The sequence below is a fragment of the Mesoplodon densirostris genome, chromosome 2 (genome assembly GCF_025265405.1).
Source record: "Mesoplodon densirostris isolate mMesDen1 chromosome 2, mMesDen1 primary haplotype, whole genome shotgun sequence".
In the NCBI taxonomy this organism is placed as follows: Eukaryota; Metazoa; Chordata; class Mammalia; order Artiodactyla; family Ziphiidae; genus Mesoplodon; species Mesoplodon densirostris.
The window spans coordinates 59121057-59136131 of NC_082662.1; the positions used below are offsets into that span (position 1 = coordinate 59121057).

Consider the following 15075-nt stretch of genomic DNA (forward strand, 5'->3'; position numbering starts at 1 on the left):
CAAAATAGAAAACAGTTCTTAAAAATCAAAGTGGTGTCCCACACTGAATCTACGAAAAACCAAATGCCACATCACATCTTTGGAGAATGTGTGCTTTCATGTTAAAACAAAACAGAGCTAAGACCATCATTGAGGTTTGTGGTGGAGAGGAGATACACACCTGAACTTGTCCATGAGCCTGTCTTGATTGTTCTTTAGGTGGTTTCAGCCCCTGAAGTTCTGTAAAGTTCCAACATTTGCACCAAACATACTAACTCTTCCAATATCTGCACCTACTTTTCTTATCTACTCACCCTTACTTTCTTTATTGATTCTTCTATCACTAGTTTACAAGGCCTGAGAGGAAAGTGGATATTTTTGGAGATAGGTATGCATGCCTGGGATCAGATCTTAGCTCTGCTACTTTCACCATGTATGTCGTTGAGCAAGTTGTTTAATCACTGTACTCTTTGGTTTCCTCAATATCAACCACATGGTGGTGTGGTGAGGACTAAAATATATCATAATAGCTACTGGCCTTGTGATAAGTGTTTTACATGTATTTTATATACATTATATTTATATACATTACATCCTTTAATCCTTTTAGTAACTCTTTGAGATTTCTCTTATTATCTCTACACTGAAGGAAGGGAAGTTCAGAGGTTACACGAATTGCCCAAGGTCCTAGAGTAAGCGTAGAGGCTGGATTCAAATCCACATCCAACTGACTTCCCAGCGTGTTTTACAACCTAATGAATTACAAGCAGTACTTACACAGACCCTGACACATGATAGGTGCTGAGAAGAGCTAGTTCATTACATTGTTACCATAGCAACAAACAAAAAAAAAATAGAAGAAATATTAGATTCAGTGCCCTTAGGCCTAATACCTAATTGGCCTGATTTACTTTAGATGCCTAAGGACTTATTTATTTTTCTGGTTCTCTTAATATGTTCACCAAACATTTTTTGAATAATTTAATTTCTCTTTATGATACTGTAAAAGGATTGTTTAAAGACCCCTTAAAGATCCTTTAAAGGTGGGAACCACTGTACAGAATTCAGGCATCTTCATTCTTGAAGCCTATTCATAGCAAACTTTAAATAAACCAACTTAAAACAAATGTCCATGGGAGTAATGCCTGGATTTTCAAGTGGGTGCCAGAAAGGAGCCAGTACATGTATTGACATTTAGAATGTCCTTAAGTGACCAACCAGGAAAAGAATGCAGACACTCTGTTTTGCAAGTTTTTATTTAGCTATATGTGCACACACAGACACCCCCTGCGCACATGTGTGTGTGCGCACACACACACACTCTGCTCCTATGTCCATTCTCTGCTTGAAAAGAATGAGGAACAACACATCTCTAAATTAATTTGCTAGGACTGAGGGAAGACAGAAGTAATTTTGTGAAACTCAACTTTAAATTGAAATTTTAAGTTCTAAACTCAGGACGTTTCTTTTTTGAACTCACCCTGGGAAATTTTCTTTTTACGTTTCCAGTTCTTTTAGATCAGCCTGAGATATGGGGTCCAGGCCAACCAATTAATCCAAGCACGGAGTCGCCAAAGTTAACAAGGCCTTTTCCCACTGGAAGTAAGTTATGTGTCCGCTCTGTCTGGAAAAATAAGTGACTCATTTTACTGTCTGCCTGCATAGTGAAATTAGGCAACCCTTACAAAGTCTACATAAGCCACATTTGGACTGTTTAACATTAAGGAGAGATGTTATCCTGATAAGCTTTAGAGTTACAGGGATGTAGGACAGTTGGTTGAGACAGGAATAATATAATAAATAAAGCAGAATAAGTAACTTGGAATCATAGCTTCTTCTGACGTCCCACAGGCTCATTCATTTGTTCAATAGGTTTATGTAGGAGTGATAAGCAAGTGAAATAAAGACCCTGCTATGCTCCAGGCATGGGCTAGCAGACAACACAGAGCTAACCAAATCAGATAAGGTCTCTGCTAGGCCTACAGAACAACTGAGGCTGCAGAGAATAGAGAGGACACATTGAGAGGAAAGAGTGATAATTGGAGAACAAGAGAAATGATGCCATATGGTAGAGAGAAGCTGAGACAGGAGATCAGGGCAAATTCATCTCAAAGCAAAGAGAGCCATCATCTCCACTTATTCCAGAATGCCCCCAACCCCTACTCCATGTGGCTGGGGAAAGAAGTCCTGAAGAAAAAAGTGAACTCACCAGATCTACCAAATATAGCAGTGAGAGGAAAACATACATTTAAAGAAAGAATAAGAAAACAGCGTACCTGTTGAAATTCTTAACTTTGGCTCACAAAGTGACAAGCCCAGTTCAGAAGGATGAGTCTCTGGGTTGGGGCCATAATATAATACTTTTTCTATCTCATGGATTTTTTTTAGCTATAACTTCATCAAAGGAATCTGTTCATTCTTCCTTGATCCAAATCATTTTGCTTCAGTCTTTCAAAAATATACCCAAATTTAAGACATATAACTTTGAGAAATCTTTCCAGACTCCATCCAAGCCATAATATACTGACTCTATTAAAACCCCTCCCCTGAGCCCCTACCCAAGCTGTTCTCATTGTCCTTGACCATACTCTGGGCAGTAATTGCCAGTGACCATGACCTTCATTCATTCAGTAGTAAATTCCTTGAGGACAGAGGCTCGTTGTAGTCAACCCCACGCCCTTCATTCCTAGTACAGGACCTGGGACCTCATTGGTACTTGAGGCATATTGAACAAAGGAACGACTGAATGAAATGATGGTGTTATTGTTGTTACTATTTGACTTTCTCTTGACAAATTCTTATCATAAAATGGAAGAATCTGAATGAGTCCTGCTTCAATCCCTTAGCTTTGAACTTTAAAGAAGATGGATTGTTAATGGCTATTCCTTTTCCAATAGCAGAAGTATGAGTGAAAGCCCCAATCCTGCCTACCTAGGGAATACTGTGTAACATAGGGAGAGTGTGATCAGCAATGCTTGGCTTCTTATCTCCTGGCAGCACCTCCACCACTGCCTCCAAAACACGTACCAGCCACCCCACCCCGAACAGGCTCCCCCTTAACAACTGGACCAGGTAAGCTTTATTTTTTCTGCTCTGGGATGACGTGGCAATCAGCAGTTGCCCTGTACCTCAACATGCTCTTGATGTGGTGGAAGCTATAGGCTAGACTAAACATGAAACTGTTTGCGTTTAGTTTTACTGCCATTACATTTCACTATGTAGACTTCTTTTAAAGTATCACTACCAGGTTTCACAAAAGGACTCACTTTCCCAACTCATTTTTTCTCTGTATAATGTTGTTGAACAAAGGTCACCTTTACTTGTGAGATGGAAGAAAACAAACTCAATATTAAAAGTCATTGTTCAATTGACATCTCACTTCATTGGATCTCACTGTAATGATTTACAAATTAAAAGGCATAATTTGTATTGTTCCAAGAACCAATAAGTTTTTTTCTAGAATTAAAACTATGTCATCCACAATGATAATAGAATGGTTCCTGGGATATGCAGCATACAGGTAAGCTTGGGTGGTGGGAATTTTTCCCAGTAGTTATTAAAGTATTTATTATCCCACGGCAAAGAGATGTGTAAGCATGATGAAATATGGCAAGGAATTGCTGCATGCCTTTAGGCAGATAATTTCTAAGGCACATCTTTACCATCTATTAAAATCAATACTATGTATTCCTACAGTTTATAAGCTACCTAGTCTTACTGGACTAGCAAGTCAAAAGCAGTAGTAGCAGGCTTCCCTGGTGGCGCAGTGGTTGAGAGTCTGCCTGCCGATGCAGGGGACACGGGTTCGTGCCCTGGTCCGGGAAGATCCCACGTGCCGCGGAGCGGCTGGGCCCGTGAGCAATGGCGTCCGGAGCCTGTGCTCCGCAAAGGGAGAGGCCACAACAGTGAGAGGCCCGCGTACCGTAAAAAAAAAAAAAAACAGTAGTAGTTATTTTATGTGCCTGGGTCCTTAGAATGCAGTTCTTCATCACCTTTGGAATTCTATTGCAGCTTCATCCTTAGCTATTTATGCAGCCTGGTGAGTTTGATAGCTACAGAATGGGGTATTTATCAACAAGAGCAAATGCAAGACATAGTCATTTATGAAATTTACATTGATTCAGACCCAACAGAGAGTCATCCAGAGTGTCACAGGTGAAGGTTCAAATCATTTTGGCCCCTTGGATTCCCATGAATGTGTTAGAGATAAATAAATCTACCAGCAACAAAATTATAAATATTGTGGCCCATGCAAACTGCTATCCGATTTATCTGTAGCCTTGGAACCTTGAAGGTTAACTCTTTTCAAACGTGAAATATGGAAATACTAAGCCAGCTCTTATAGCTAGAAGGTTATTTAAAGGTAAAGTGGCTTCTGCTCATGCCTTGCAATTACTTAGGTAACAATTTCTAATTTAAATAACCTCGGTTTAGTAAAAGGTACACGTCCTCACATTTCAATTGTTATCAAGTATTTCCTGCCAATCTGTAGAAGATAGTTTTAATTTTTTCTCTTATTACTGATAAGAATTAAAAAGAATAACTAATGCTAATACTTAAGCAAAACAGACTTTTTTGTTTTGCGACTTCAGGTAGATATATATCAGTTATGCCTTTGATGTTAACAGGTTAGACTTGAGAAAAGAAATTATAAAGATGTTTTTATAATTTTCTTCCCTATTAAACAGGTATGTATATAACAGTTCTAATAAGTAGTAAATGTATTCTCATTATCCTCTGTGTGTGTGGTGTGTGGAGTGTGTATGTTTATGTTTGTAAATATTCATGTGGGAATATCTCTTTAAATAATCTTTGTGCTGTGTTTCTGGTGTGTTCAAGGTGGAGGATATACAACTAATTATAATGTGATAATTTTTTTTAACTAACAGATATTGTCATTAGTTTCACGAAACATTTTCATTTAATATGCCAGAGTAGACAATCTTTATCAAATGAGGGTGATTTCCAGCTATCAGTTCTTTTTCGGTTGTGTCCTCTGTATTTCAGTAGGCCAGATTTTCCAAAGGGACCTCCCTTTTGGAATTTCCAGTTCCAGAGCTTGTACACTTCTGTGAACCTAGCACTGCCTTCTCAGAATGACCACACTTTGCATGCCTGTGAGCAGCCTTGGAGGGCAGTCGCGTGTTCAAGTGCTTTCGATGATGGTAGAAGTAGCCAACTCGGGTCACCCCACACGAGAGTAAATAATAGCAAAAAAGGTGATACTCATATTGTAGACGCAAGGAACTCTTCCCTCCCCTTCAACTCCAATCAAGATTTTCCATTGTGAAATATGCCTACCTAGGCACCTCACAAGACAATCTGTATACCAGGCTTTGCCTCACCCCTCCCACTTCCCATACAAATAATTTTAACAAAGTCAATTAAATTTTAAAATCAACTACTTTAACCACAGGAAATGACCAGTCAGCCACAGAGGTCAAAATTGAAAAACTACCATCAATCAATGACTTGGACAGCATTTTTGGCCCTGTGTTGTCCCCCAAGTCTTTTGCTGTTAATGCTGAAGAAAAGTGGGTCCATTTTTCTGATACATCCCCGGAACGCGTTACTCCAGAGTTGACTCCAAGGGAAAAGGTGGTGTCCCCACCAGCTGCCTCAGACAACCCAGCTGACTCCCCGCCTCCGGGCCCCCCAGGCCCTCCTGGCCCCCCAGGACCTCCGAGTCCTCCTCGCAATGTACCATCGCCACTCAACTTAGAAGAAGTCCAGAAGAAAGTCGCTGAGCAGGCCTTCATTAAAGATGATTACTTAGAAACAATCTCATCTCCTAAAGATTTGGGGCTGGGGCAGAGAGCAACTCCGCCTGCCCCACCACCACCCACCTACAGGACTGTGGTTTCATCCCCCGGACCTGGCTCCGGCAGTGGTACGGGGACCACCAGTGGTACGTCTTATGTTTGAGTGTGCTTCGTGTGACCGGGAATGGCCTTGGCTACTGCAGTGTGAGCAACGCCTTCCTCCCGCCTGGCAGTTGGCTTTAGAGCTTCAGCCATCCCTCCTTTGGTGTGGGTGTCCTGTGCCCTGTGGCATGTCCTAGTCCATCGAATGCTCACGGTCATAGTGCAAGTCTGTGGATGTGTCCTGCCCTGCACTCGCAGCCCTTAGGAGTGCCCTGCCTTCCACCCTGCAGATAAGGTGTATATTTTTTAAAGAAAGCTGTGATGACATTGTTTAGAATTCAGGAAAAGTTCTAGAAAGACAGGTTACACAGCAAATGAGTTTCATGTTAAATGTCTGATTTCCTCATCAGATGCCACCACGAGAGCCCTAGTTTGTTTGTTTTGGTTTTTTTTCATTTTTTCCCAATTTATTGAAATATAACTGACAAAATTGTAAGATATTTAAAGTGTACAATTTGATGATTTGATATACACATACACTGTGAAGGATTCTTCCCACCAAGTTAATTAACACAGTCCATCACCTCACATATTTACCTTTTTTTTTTTTTTTTTTTTGTGGTGAGAAATTCAAGTTCTACTCTCTCAGCAAATTTCAGTCATTCAATACAGTGTTATCAACTATAGTCACCATGTTATACATTAGATCCTCAGACATTATTCAACTTATAAGCTTATAAATCTGTTTGTATTTTTTTTCAAGAGTCCTAGTTTTTGTAGATCAATGTGTTTTCTTCTGGTTTATTTTCCTTATTGTGGGAGAACTATGTTAACTGCTCTAATTACTTCAGAGAAAAAGAAGTAGGGCTTGAAAAAGAGATTTTAGAGGACAGCAAAAAAGAGGCTGCCTTATTGCATCCCCAGGCTAATCAAGCTGCCACTGAAACAAACTGCTCTCTGATGTCATCATTTGACATGCTCATCAGCCTACAAGGTCAACTCTAAGTATAATGACAGGTGATGGAGCAGTTTATCAGAAATGTACATTTTGGGATTCTAAATGCACATGTTGACATTGAATCTGATTTTTTGGTTTCCCTTATTTGAAGCTTCATTTTGTGCTCTCTAATTATGAAAGGATGGGAACTACCAAGCATATCCAAGAAAGACCAAGATTTTTCTAATGCATCTTCTGTATTATTCATTCCATTGGTGCTCATGTTTGTCTGACAACATCCTCCAGTGCCTTCCCAACTGTTCCTGTGGGTTTGGTTTAGGTTCCTTTGCAGGGGTGTCAAGGACTATTTGTTTTTTATTTTCTTTGGAAGAGGCGATCAAGTTTAAGTTATTTAGATCTAGTAAGAGACAGAAAGGAAGGGCGTTTGTTTCTATTCTAATAGTCATCATTGCTTCCGCTTTCAATGGAGTATATTTCAGTGCTTGCTCTGGTTTGCAAACTACTCTGTGCTTTAAAGTGAGAGCATCCAAGCCGATCAAGGAGAGGACTGGAGAGTCACCTGCACTGCACACAAAATCAGTGTTTTATATCATTAGGTGTGCCCTTCCTCCACCAAAAAGGGAAAAGAATGCAGTACTAAAATTTAAGTTTGGGAAACTGTGTTAAAACAAAATCGGCAGGCTTCTTTAATATAGGACCTCTGAGAGCCATTATTGTGCCAATAAGAGCAACAGCTATAGTTTCTTGTCCTGGCTTCATGCCAAGAACTTTATGCACATCATTTCATCCTTACAACAACCCCATGAGGTGAATACTCTTATTTCCCCCATTTTACAGATCGAAAAACCAAGGCTCTTGGATGTTTAGTAATTTGCCCAAGTTTACACAGCTGCACGTGGTAGACTTGGGATTCATCCTCGGGTCTCTCTGATCTCAAGCCTGTGTTCTCAACCACTATGCCCTCCAGGCACTCTTGTAAGGTTTAGTGACAAAATATCCCAAACTTATTTGAGACTGACACACACCTATACTGAACATCAAGTTCACCAAAAGTCTTCTCTCCAAACCTACTCCTCTGTGTTCCTTTCTATAATTCTGGAGGGTTAGAGCCTCACTTCCACCCTCAATTGCTTTTTAGGTCTTTGGGGTTCTTACTTAACTGTAAAGATAATAAAGGGCCCCTAGGTAAAACCTTCATTTCAGACCTCAACCCCAAAGAAGCTGGTTGTCCTCTGTCAAAGAGGGGCATGTTTCCATTGCCTTGGATGGGACTCTCTTTCCTGGGCCAGACTCTGAGTCTTCCGAAAGAATTTTTCAAGGAATATTGCCTTCTCTCCAGTGGCCCGGCCACTATGCTCTCCTCAAAGTAAACACCTTTGGTCGGGGGAGGAGAGCTTTGTTACTCACCCAGCTCCTCCAACACCTTCCACAAGGCTCTGGGAGATGATTGTTTGATTGAATTGACCACTGAGCTAATGAGTGACAAGAGAGGCTCTGGCTTTCTTTCTAGAATCCTTGGGAGTTTTGTTGTTTTAATGTTTAGTTTCCATATTCTTATTTAAAATGACTTTAAAATGTTACCGGTAAAGACTATCAATTCTTAATAACTGAGCTGGAAAAAAACTATACTTTGCTGGTATTAAAGGATTGAATTTCTAAGTAGAAGACTGAACTGGGCCAATGAAGCTCATGAATAAATAAAACTGTGCACCATTATCTCCTTAATTAAGTCCCAGTTTATTTGCTCATAAATCTTTTATTGATGAAATATACACAGACTGGCAGAAATGTAAATTTAGGATTAAAACAATAGGATACGGTCTCATGTTTTAAAGATTCGTAGTGCTTATCACTACCTGCTTCTTAAAACTTAACCTGATGGGAATAACTCTTCTTGTATACCTCAAACTATATTTAATTAGATACCATTATGCCTACTTTAAAATTTTCATTCACACTGAGATGACTGCCACTGACCAAGTTTAGACAGTACTCAGGCCTCGTGAATCAGAAGAGTTACCTGCTATTGAAAAAGTTGGAAGTTAAGAATTTGCTCCAAGAACTGTAGTTTCCTTATGGCAAAAGTTTAAAATACATAGTTTGGCCAACACATTGCTTTATTGGAATGCAGACACTGATTCTTGGCAAAGGCTATCTCTTATCCTATGTGGGCTGTGTGTGCCCAGGGGATGGAATGGAGAAAGTGTTTTCTTGGCCTGCAGCAAGTTTGGAAGCCAGGGAAAGAGAGGTGTCCATAAAGATAGAACATTCAGTGCAACGTTTCCCTACTGGGGAAACTAAAGCAATATTAAATCATGTTAAACACAAACAGACACACACATACAACCCCCTATAAGCGAATAACTTTGAGCTACCTGGGGTTGAATTAAACAAATATATTTCCTAACTACATGTCCAATATGGAAGCCACTAGGCACATGGGGCTATTTTAATCTTAATGGTAATTAATTAAAATTAAAAATCAGTTATTTAGATGCAGTAGGCACAATTCAGTGCTCAGTGGTCACATGTGGCTAATGGCTATCTTATTGGACAACACTTGTTCCAGAACATTTTCATCATTACAGAAAGTTCTTTTGGACAGTATCGTTTTAGGGCTTTTAATGTGCTGGTCACCAAAAAAGAAACACAGTGTGAAACCATTCTCACATATGTTTAATACTTTCTTCAAAGCAATGGTATAATTGTGTCTTAAGGAACACAAGTTGGGAAAGACTGATTCTTTACATATTTCGAAGTGCATATATTTTAATTCATTTGATTCTCCTCCACAACATTGTGAGGTATTAGCCTCATTTTACAGATAAGGAAACGGATGCTGAAAGATAGCACTTGCCACCGTTACAAAGCAATAAATAGCAAAGCCATTATCTGTCTGACCTCAGGTCTGTTGGATTCGATTTACCACTTCTCCCCACCACTCCCCTCCCCCACCCACGAGCACACACACAAAAAGAGAGATGAAAGTTGAAGTCATCCTTATGCGGTTCTCATACCAAAGCTATGATCGAACTCCAGGTTGAGAGCAGCAGATGGATTGAGAGCATGTCAATTGTTGCCAACTCTTTTGAACTCACAAAACTCAAATGATGTACATGTGATTTTTAAAGTTAAACAATGCTGTCCAGTTATTTTCCAGCATTGTTCTTGGGAGTAAACACTGCTTGAAGGGAAAATGAAAGTATAATTGAAGGTAGAAGAATGAGGATAGAGATGTACAAATAATAACCCTCTATATTCTTGCAATACAAAATAATTGTGTAATCTCACAAAATCGTGTGAAGCCTTAGTACAATTGTGAAATACTCCTTAGGCCCTGACTACTCTCTGCTGAATGTGTGGGTTCTGTCAAGCAGGTTTTTCTTCTTAAACACTCCCTTGGTGTCTTCTAACTGTACAACGAATCAATGAAATCAATTCAGTAAAGAAAAAGTAAGTAAAGCAGTAAAGAAAAAGTGCCCCAAAAGGAAAAGGAAACCAGTTAACTAGCTACTTTTTTCCTTGCTTCTAGTTGTACCTGTATCAAAAAACAATCTTTACCATCATCAACTGCCTTCCATTTGTGTAGTATTTTATAGTTTAGTAAATACTTTAAAAAGCATTGTCCATTCCAATTGTTACAAACCCTTTGCAAAGTAGAAACGTGTCTTATTTTTTAAAACAGGAAGCTGAGGCTCAGAAAAGTCAAGATCCCACAGCTGATAAGAGGTGCGGAGGGCCAGAACTCAGGTCATCCGACTTTTCATCAGTTTTTTCGGTATTCCACACTGCCTCGATGACAACTCCTTACTGGTTTTCCAAGTATTACTGAAACTGGATTTTAAAATTTCCCTTCTAGACTAACTTGTAAGAAAAGGATAAGCAGCTGACCTTTTCCTGAGATTGACTCAGAAGACTATTTCTTGGAAATAGACCCATGGACAGACATTTTGACCCACTCCTATAGCATGATTTTCCAGCAAAATAGAACCCTCAAAAAATCTCCATAAAACTTCCTGACAAAGACTTTGCTGTGTAAAGATTTATTTCCCATCTCTTTGCTGTCACTTCTGTTTTCTGAAAACGTCCTGGGTATAAAGAAAACTTTGTAGTGGGACCTATCAAAATATACCCTATTTTTTTATTCAGAGAAGATTAGCCAAAGACTAAGAATATTTATATTGAGAGAGAAGTATGCAGTCTGTCCATGCGAAAAGAAGACCTTTGTGCAATATATGGGGCTAAGGTCCACCTAAAGCTACAAGACACTGCATTTAAAAGCTCAGGCTTTGTAGTTACATAGACCATTTGAGCTACATGACCTTGAGCAAGTTACTGAATATCTCTGAGCTTTACTTTCTACTGAGATAGTAGAAGTACCTTCCTCCAAAGCTTATTGTGGGGATAAAATAAGATAATGCATGTAAAATGCCTAAAATAGATACTGGCCCAATAAAATAAAAAGTGAGTATACAATAAAAAGTTGGTAGTGGTGGAGAGGAGGTATCGGTAGGGATGGGTGGTAATAATTAGAAGGGTTTCGCACCAATGAAACTACACTTAGAATAAACAACACAGAGAAACACAACGCACTCAACATTTCAAATTGTTTAAACAAAGGAGCAAGATTTTCACCTCCAGGACACGCCTAAGATGGGAGCAGATGCTGAGGTGATGGGTTTTGCTGCTCAACTCCAAAGCTCCTTGAGAATCTGAAAATCTGGACATGGAGGTGTTGGTCTAGGATTCTCCAGAGTACAGAGTTTTGTGACATGTTGGAGGGGAGGCTAGCTGGGGACAGATATTTTCCTGGGGCACAATTTCTTAGACTTTTTTTTGGAGTGATTTGATACCTGTGCTTCTAATCAAAGTGAAAAAAACCTCAGGAGTAGTTGGAACTTCTCTGACTGAACAAGAACAGTTTGGAATATTGATTGGACTTTCTTAAGGTTGTTAGCCAAGTAGTTTACCCATGTATCCCAAACAGATGATTGAAGACAGGCAGACCCCTGAGTCTAGAGACCTCTCTGGTGTGCTCATCAGCGTGCATGCCAACCTCTGTGTGTCCTCTGTGTTTCACATGCTTGTCATTGACAGCCAGAAAAGTAAATCCAAGAGGCTCTTTTAAAAATCATCACAGGGCTTCCCTGGTGGCGCAGTGGTTAAGAGTCCGCCTGCCGATGCAGGGGACATAGGTTCGTGCCCCGGTCCAGGGGGATCCCACATGTCGTGGAGCGGCTGGGCCCGTGAGCCATGGCTGCTGAGCCTGAGCGTCCAGAGCCTGTGCTCCGCAACGGGAGAGGCCACAACAGTGAGAGGCCCGCATACTGCAAAAAAAAAAAAAAAAAAAAAAAATCATCACAGGCAACCTCTACACAGACAGATTCCTACCTAGCCTCCTTTGAAAAATAAAATCCTCTAAATTCAATGTGTTTCTGTTAAGATTCTACACAAAGTATGCACGTACCATCTAATTTACTTTCTTACATTTTGTCCTTTGCTTACCATCAAGTGTTTGCTTACATTTACGAAGTTAGCACTCATATCTTGAAGCACAGTAAGAAGGATACTTCTCTTCTGCGTTTTATATATATAAATATGTATATATATATACATATTTATGTATATGTATATATACATATAATGTGAAAAATCTTTTTTTTTCAAGTTCTAACCTCCATTTTCATCTTGGACATAAATAAATTCTGAATATGCAAAAATCAAGAGAATTTAAAATAAGTTTGGTGTGTATCATGGTCAAAATGAAGGATACCCACCCACCCAACCAAAAGAGTCTTAAGAATATATTTTCTGTCACAGGGAGTAATAAAAGGATTTACCTTTCACTGGGTGTCACATGACAACAAAAGGCAACGAGCTTCAGCTTCTGCCATCAACCATAGTTCAACCTAGTGATTTTTTTTCTTTATTGAAAAAAAAAAAAACAAACCCAAACCCCATGTGCTACAGAGTTGACTGTACTAACTGCTGAGGTGAAAAAAATGGCTGTGATTGACACTGTTTCAGGGAATGGGGAAGGCGGGATCCAGTGATGACAGCACTTTTGGCCACCTGCGTTCCTTGCCATTTTTAACACCAGCTTGTTTTTCAGGTGCATCATCCCCTGCTCGGCCAGCCACCCCCTTGGTTCTTTGCAGCACCACGACCCCACCTCCACCTCCTCCCCGGCCTCCGTCTCGGCCAAAGCTACCTCCAGGGAAGCCTGGAGTTGGAGATGTGGTATGTTCCCTTCTGCCCTGGCCTGCTCAGAAACATCCAGTGGGAATGACAAACAGGAGTCCAAGTGCCTGAACGCAGGTCATCTCAACTTCAGGTCTAAGTCCTACTTACAGTGCTTGTACAAATGGCCCTGACAGGTGACATCTGAAAGACAGTCACTGCAATCAGAGTGTACATTTCAGTTGCCCTCAAATCTCTACCATCTTTCAAGCCAAAGTCAAAAATAATAGGAATAGGATCCTGGGGCCCTTAGTTCTTCTACAGTGGGTTTGATGAAAATTAAGATAATAATGCTCAATTGTGCTAAATCCTTTAGAATGGGAGGTGTTTCCTTTCACCATATTTATCTGATTTGGAAGATTCCAAGGGAGGGCAAGTCCTGATTTCTGTCCCTAGACTACAGAGAAGTTACTGGTGGTAGGCACACTATGTGAATATAAAGGAGGATCGTATGACCCAATGAGTTTTTTCTGACGTTTCTTGCATCATGTTTTAAGGCTGAGGGGTGGGAAACATTCTGTGTGAACAATTAAGAGACTTCGGGCAGAGGTAAATTTCTTTGGTATCTGCACACAGGAGTCACAGACTGCTGATGTTCCTGATATCTAGTTTAGCTAACACAGTACAGTATTCTGTATTAAAATATCTTTCAGTGGGTATAAGCTCTCACATTATGTTACTTGCTTAGTTCCTGGGGGCATAAGAGACCATCCTCCTGAAACATCACTGACCACATCCCAGACCTCAGCTTCTCTAAATGTGATGTTCCTGTTGAGTGCAGCGCATTACGGTTGATGGTTCCTCTAGCTCCATCCACAAGCTCCTGTACAGATATAATCAATTTCAGTGTAAAAATGGTGCCACCTGTTCTCTTTTAAGAACCTGAGTTGTCATATCTGGGGCCGGAAGACACTAAAAATATGGAGGGCAGACCTGTGAATCTAACTTTCCATTTCTTTTTTTCTCCCTGCAGCCCCGACCTTTCAGCCCTCCCATCCATTCTTCCAGCCCTCCTCCGATAGCCCCCCTAGCCCGGGCTGAGAGCACTTCTTCAATATCGTCCACCAATTCCTTGAGTGCAGCCACCACCCCGACAGTTGGTAAAAATTATCTCCTCTCTTCTAATCTGTTTGTAGTTTTGACTGGCTATTATTTATGGTCTGAAAACCCTAATGCCCTATGTTTCTGATCAAAGTTGTTTTGCTGTGTGTTTTGCTACTATCATCTGACTCTTCTTTTAAAAGCACCTTCTCAGCAAAGAAGGCAAAGTGCTTTAAGTAAGTAAATAAGCAAATAAAAGAATGTGAACACCTGTGTTTTGCAGGAATTCTCTTATGCTATTTCCATGCAGAGCTATTCATAAAAGTAAAGAAGAAATCATCAAATAAGATCCTATAATTTAGATATTATTTCTTATCATGAAAATAGTCTCCATTGAGGGGGGAATGTTTTTTTAAATTCCAACCATGTAACCCATCAGAAATCACAAAATTTAGAACTTTTATTTTCTTGGAGCTTTCATTTCTTCATCACTTTGGTTCTTCTTATGTTGACAGATGGTATAAACATGGGCACTGTGGGACGTGAGAAAACTTTTCGACATTTTTTGTAGTGCTTTTCAGTGATGTGCAGTCAATTTTCCCCAAGAAATAAGTCATTGCTGGCATTTTCAGTAAATGCCTTTGTGCCTCTTTCCTTATGGTGTGATGAAAGTGAAGAGTTGAGAATGGCTGCTCAGCTGGATGGTTTTCCCAGGTTTAAATGCCTCTTTTTGCCTGGAGCGTCTTCCTTCTTCCCAAGGCCGGTCTCTGTCTACACCTCTTTACCCACCTTCCTAGCTCCTGCTGCCTCTCTTATGTTTGCATGGTATCTCTGACCTGGGCTTTCCCATTCCATTTTTTCCCATTGTTTTCCTTTATTGTCTGAATGCCCTCCAAGTCTCCCATATTATAAACCAGCTGGCTCATGCTGCATTGCTTGGGAGAATCATTAACCAAAGCTAAATAAATTCCTGCTGCTACTTGCCAAAAAAGA

General features: G+C 40.1%; 1 protein-coding gene across 1 annotated transcript in view; it reads left to right on the forward strand.

The window, feature by feature from the left end:
• Nucleotides 1-15075, forward strand: part of SGIP1 (SH3GL interacting endocytic adaptor 1) — a 127092-nt gene that overhangs the window by 62757 nt on the left and 49260 nt on the right. The window contains exons 12-16 of the mRNA XM_060119528.1: nt 1489-1581; nt 2977-3051; nt 5396-5887; nt 12914-13041; nt 14015-14141. Of these exons, the coding sequence (XP_059975511.1) occupies nt 1489-1581; nt 2977-3051; nt 5396-5887; nt 12914-13041; nt 14015-14141 (915 nt within the window). The remainder of the gene's footprint in view (nt 1-1488; nt 1582-2976; nt 3052-5395; nt 5888-12913; nt 13042-14014; nt 14142-15075) is intronic.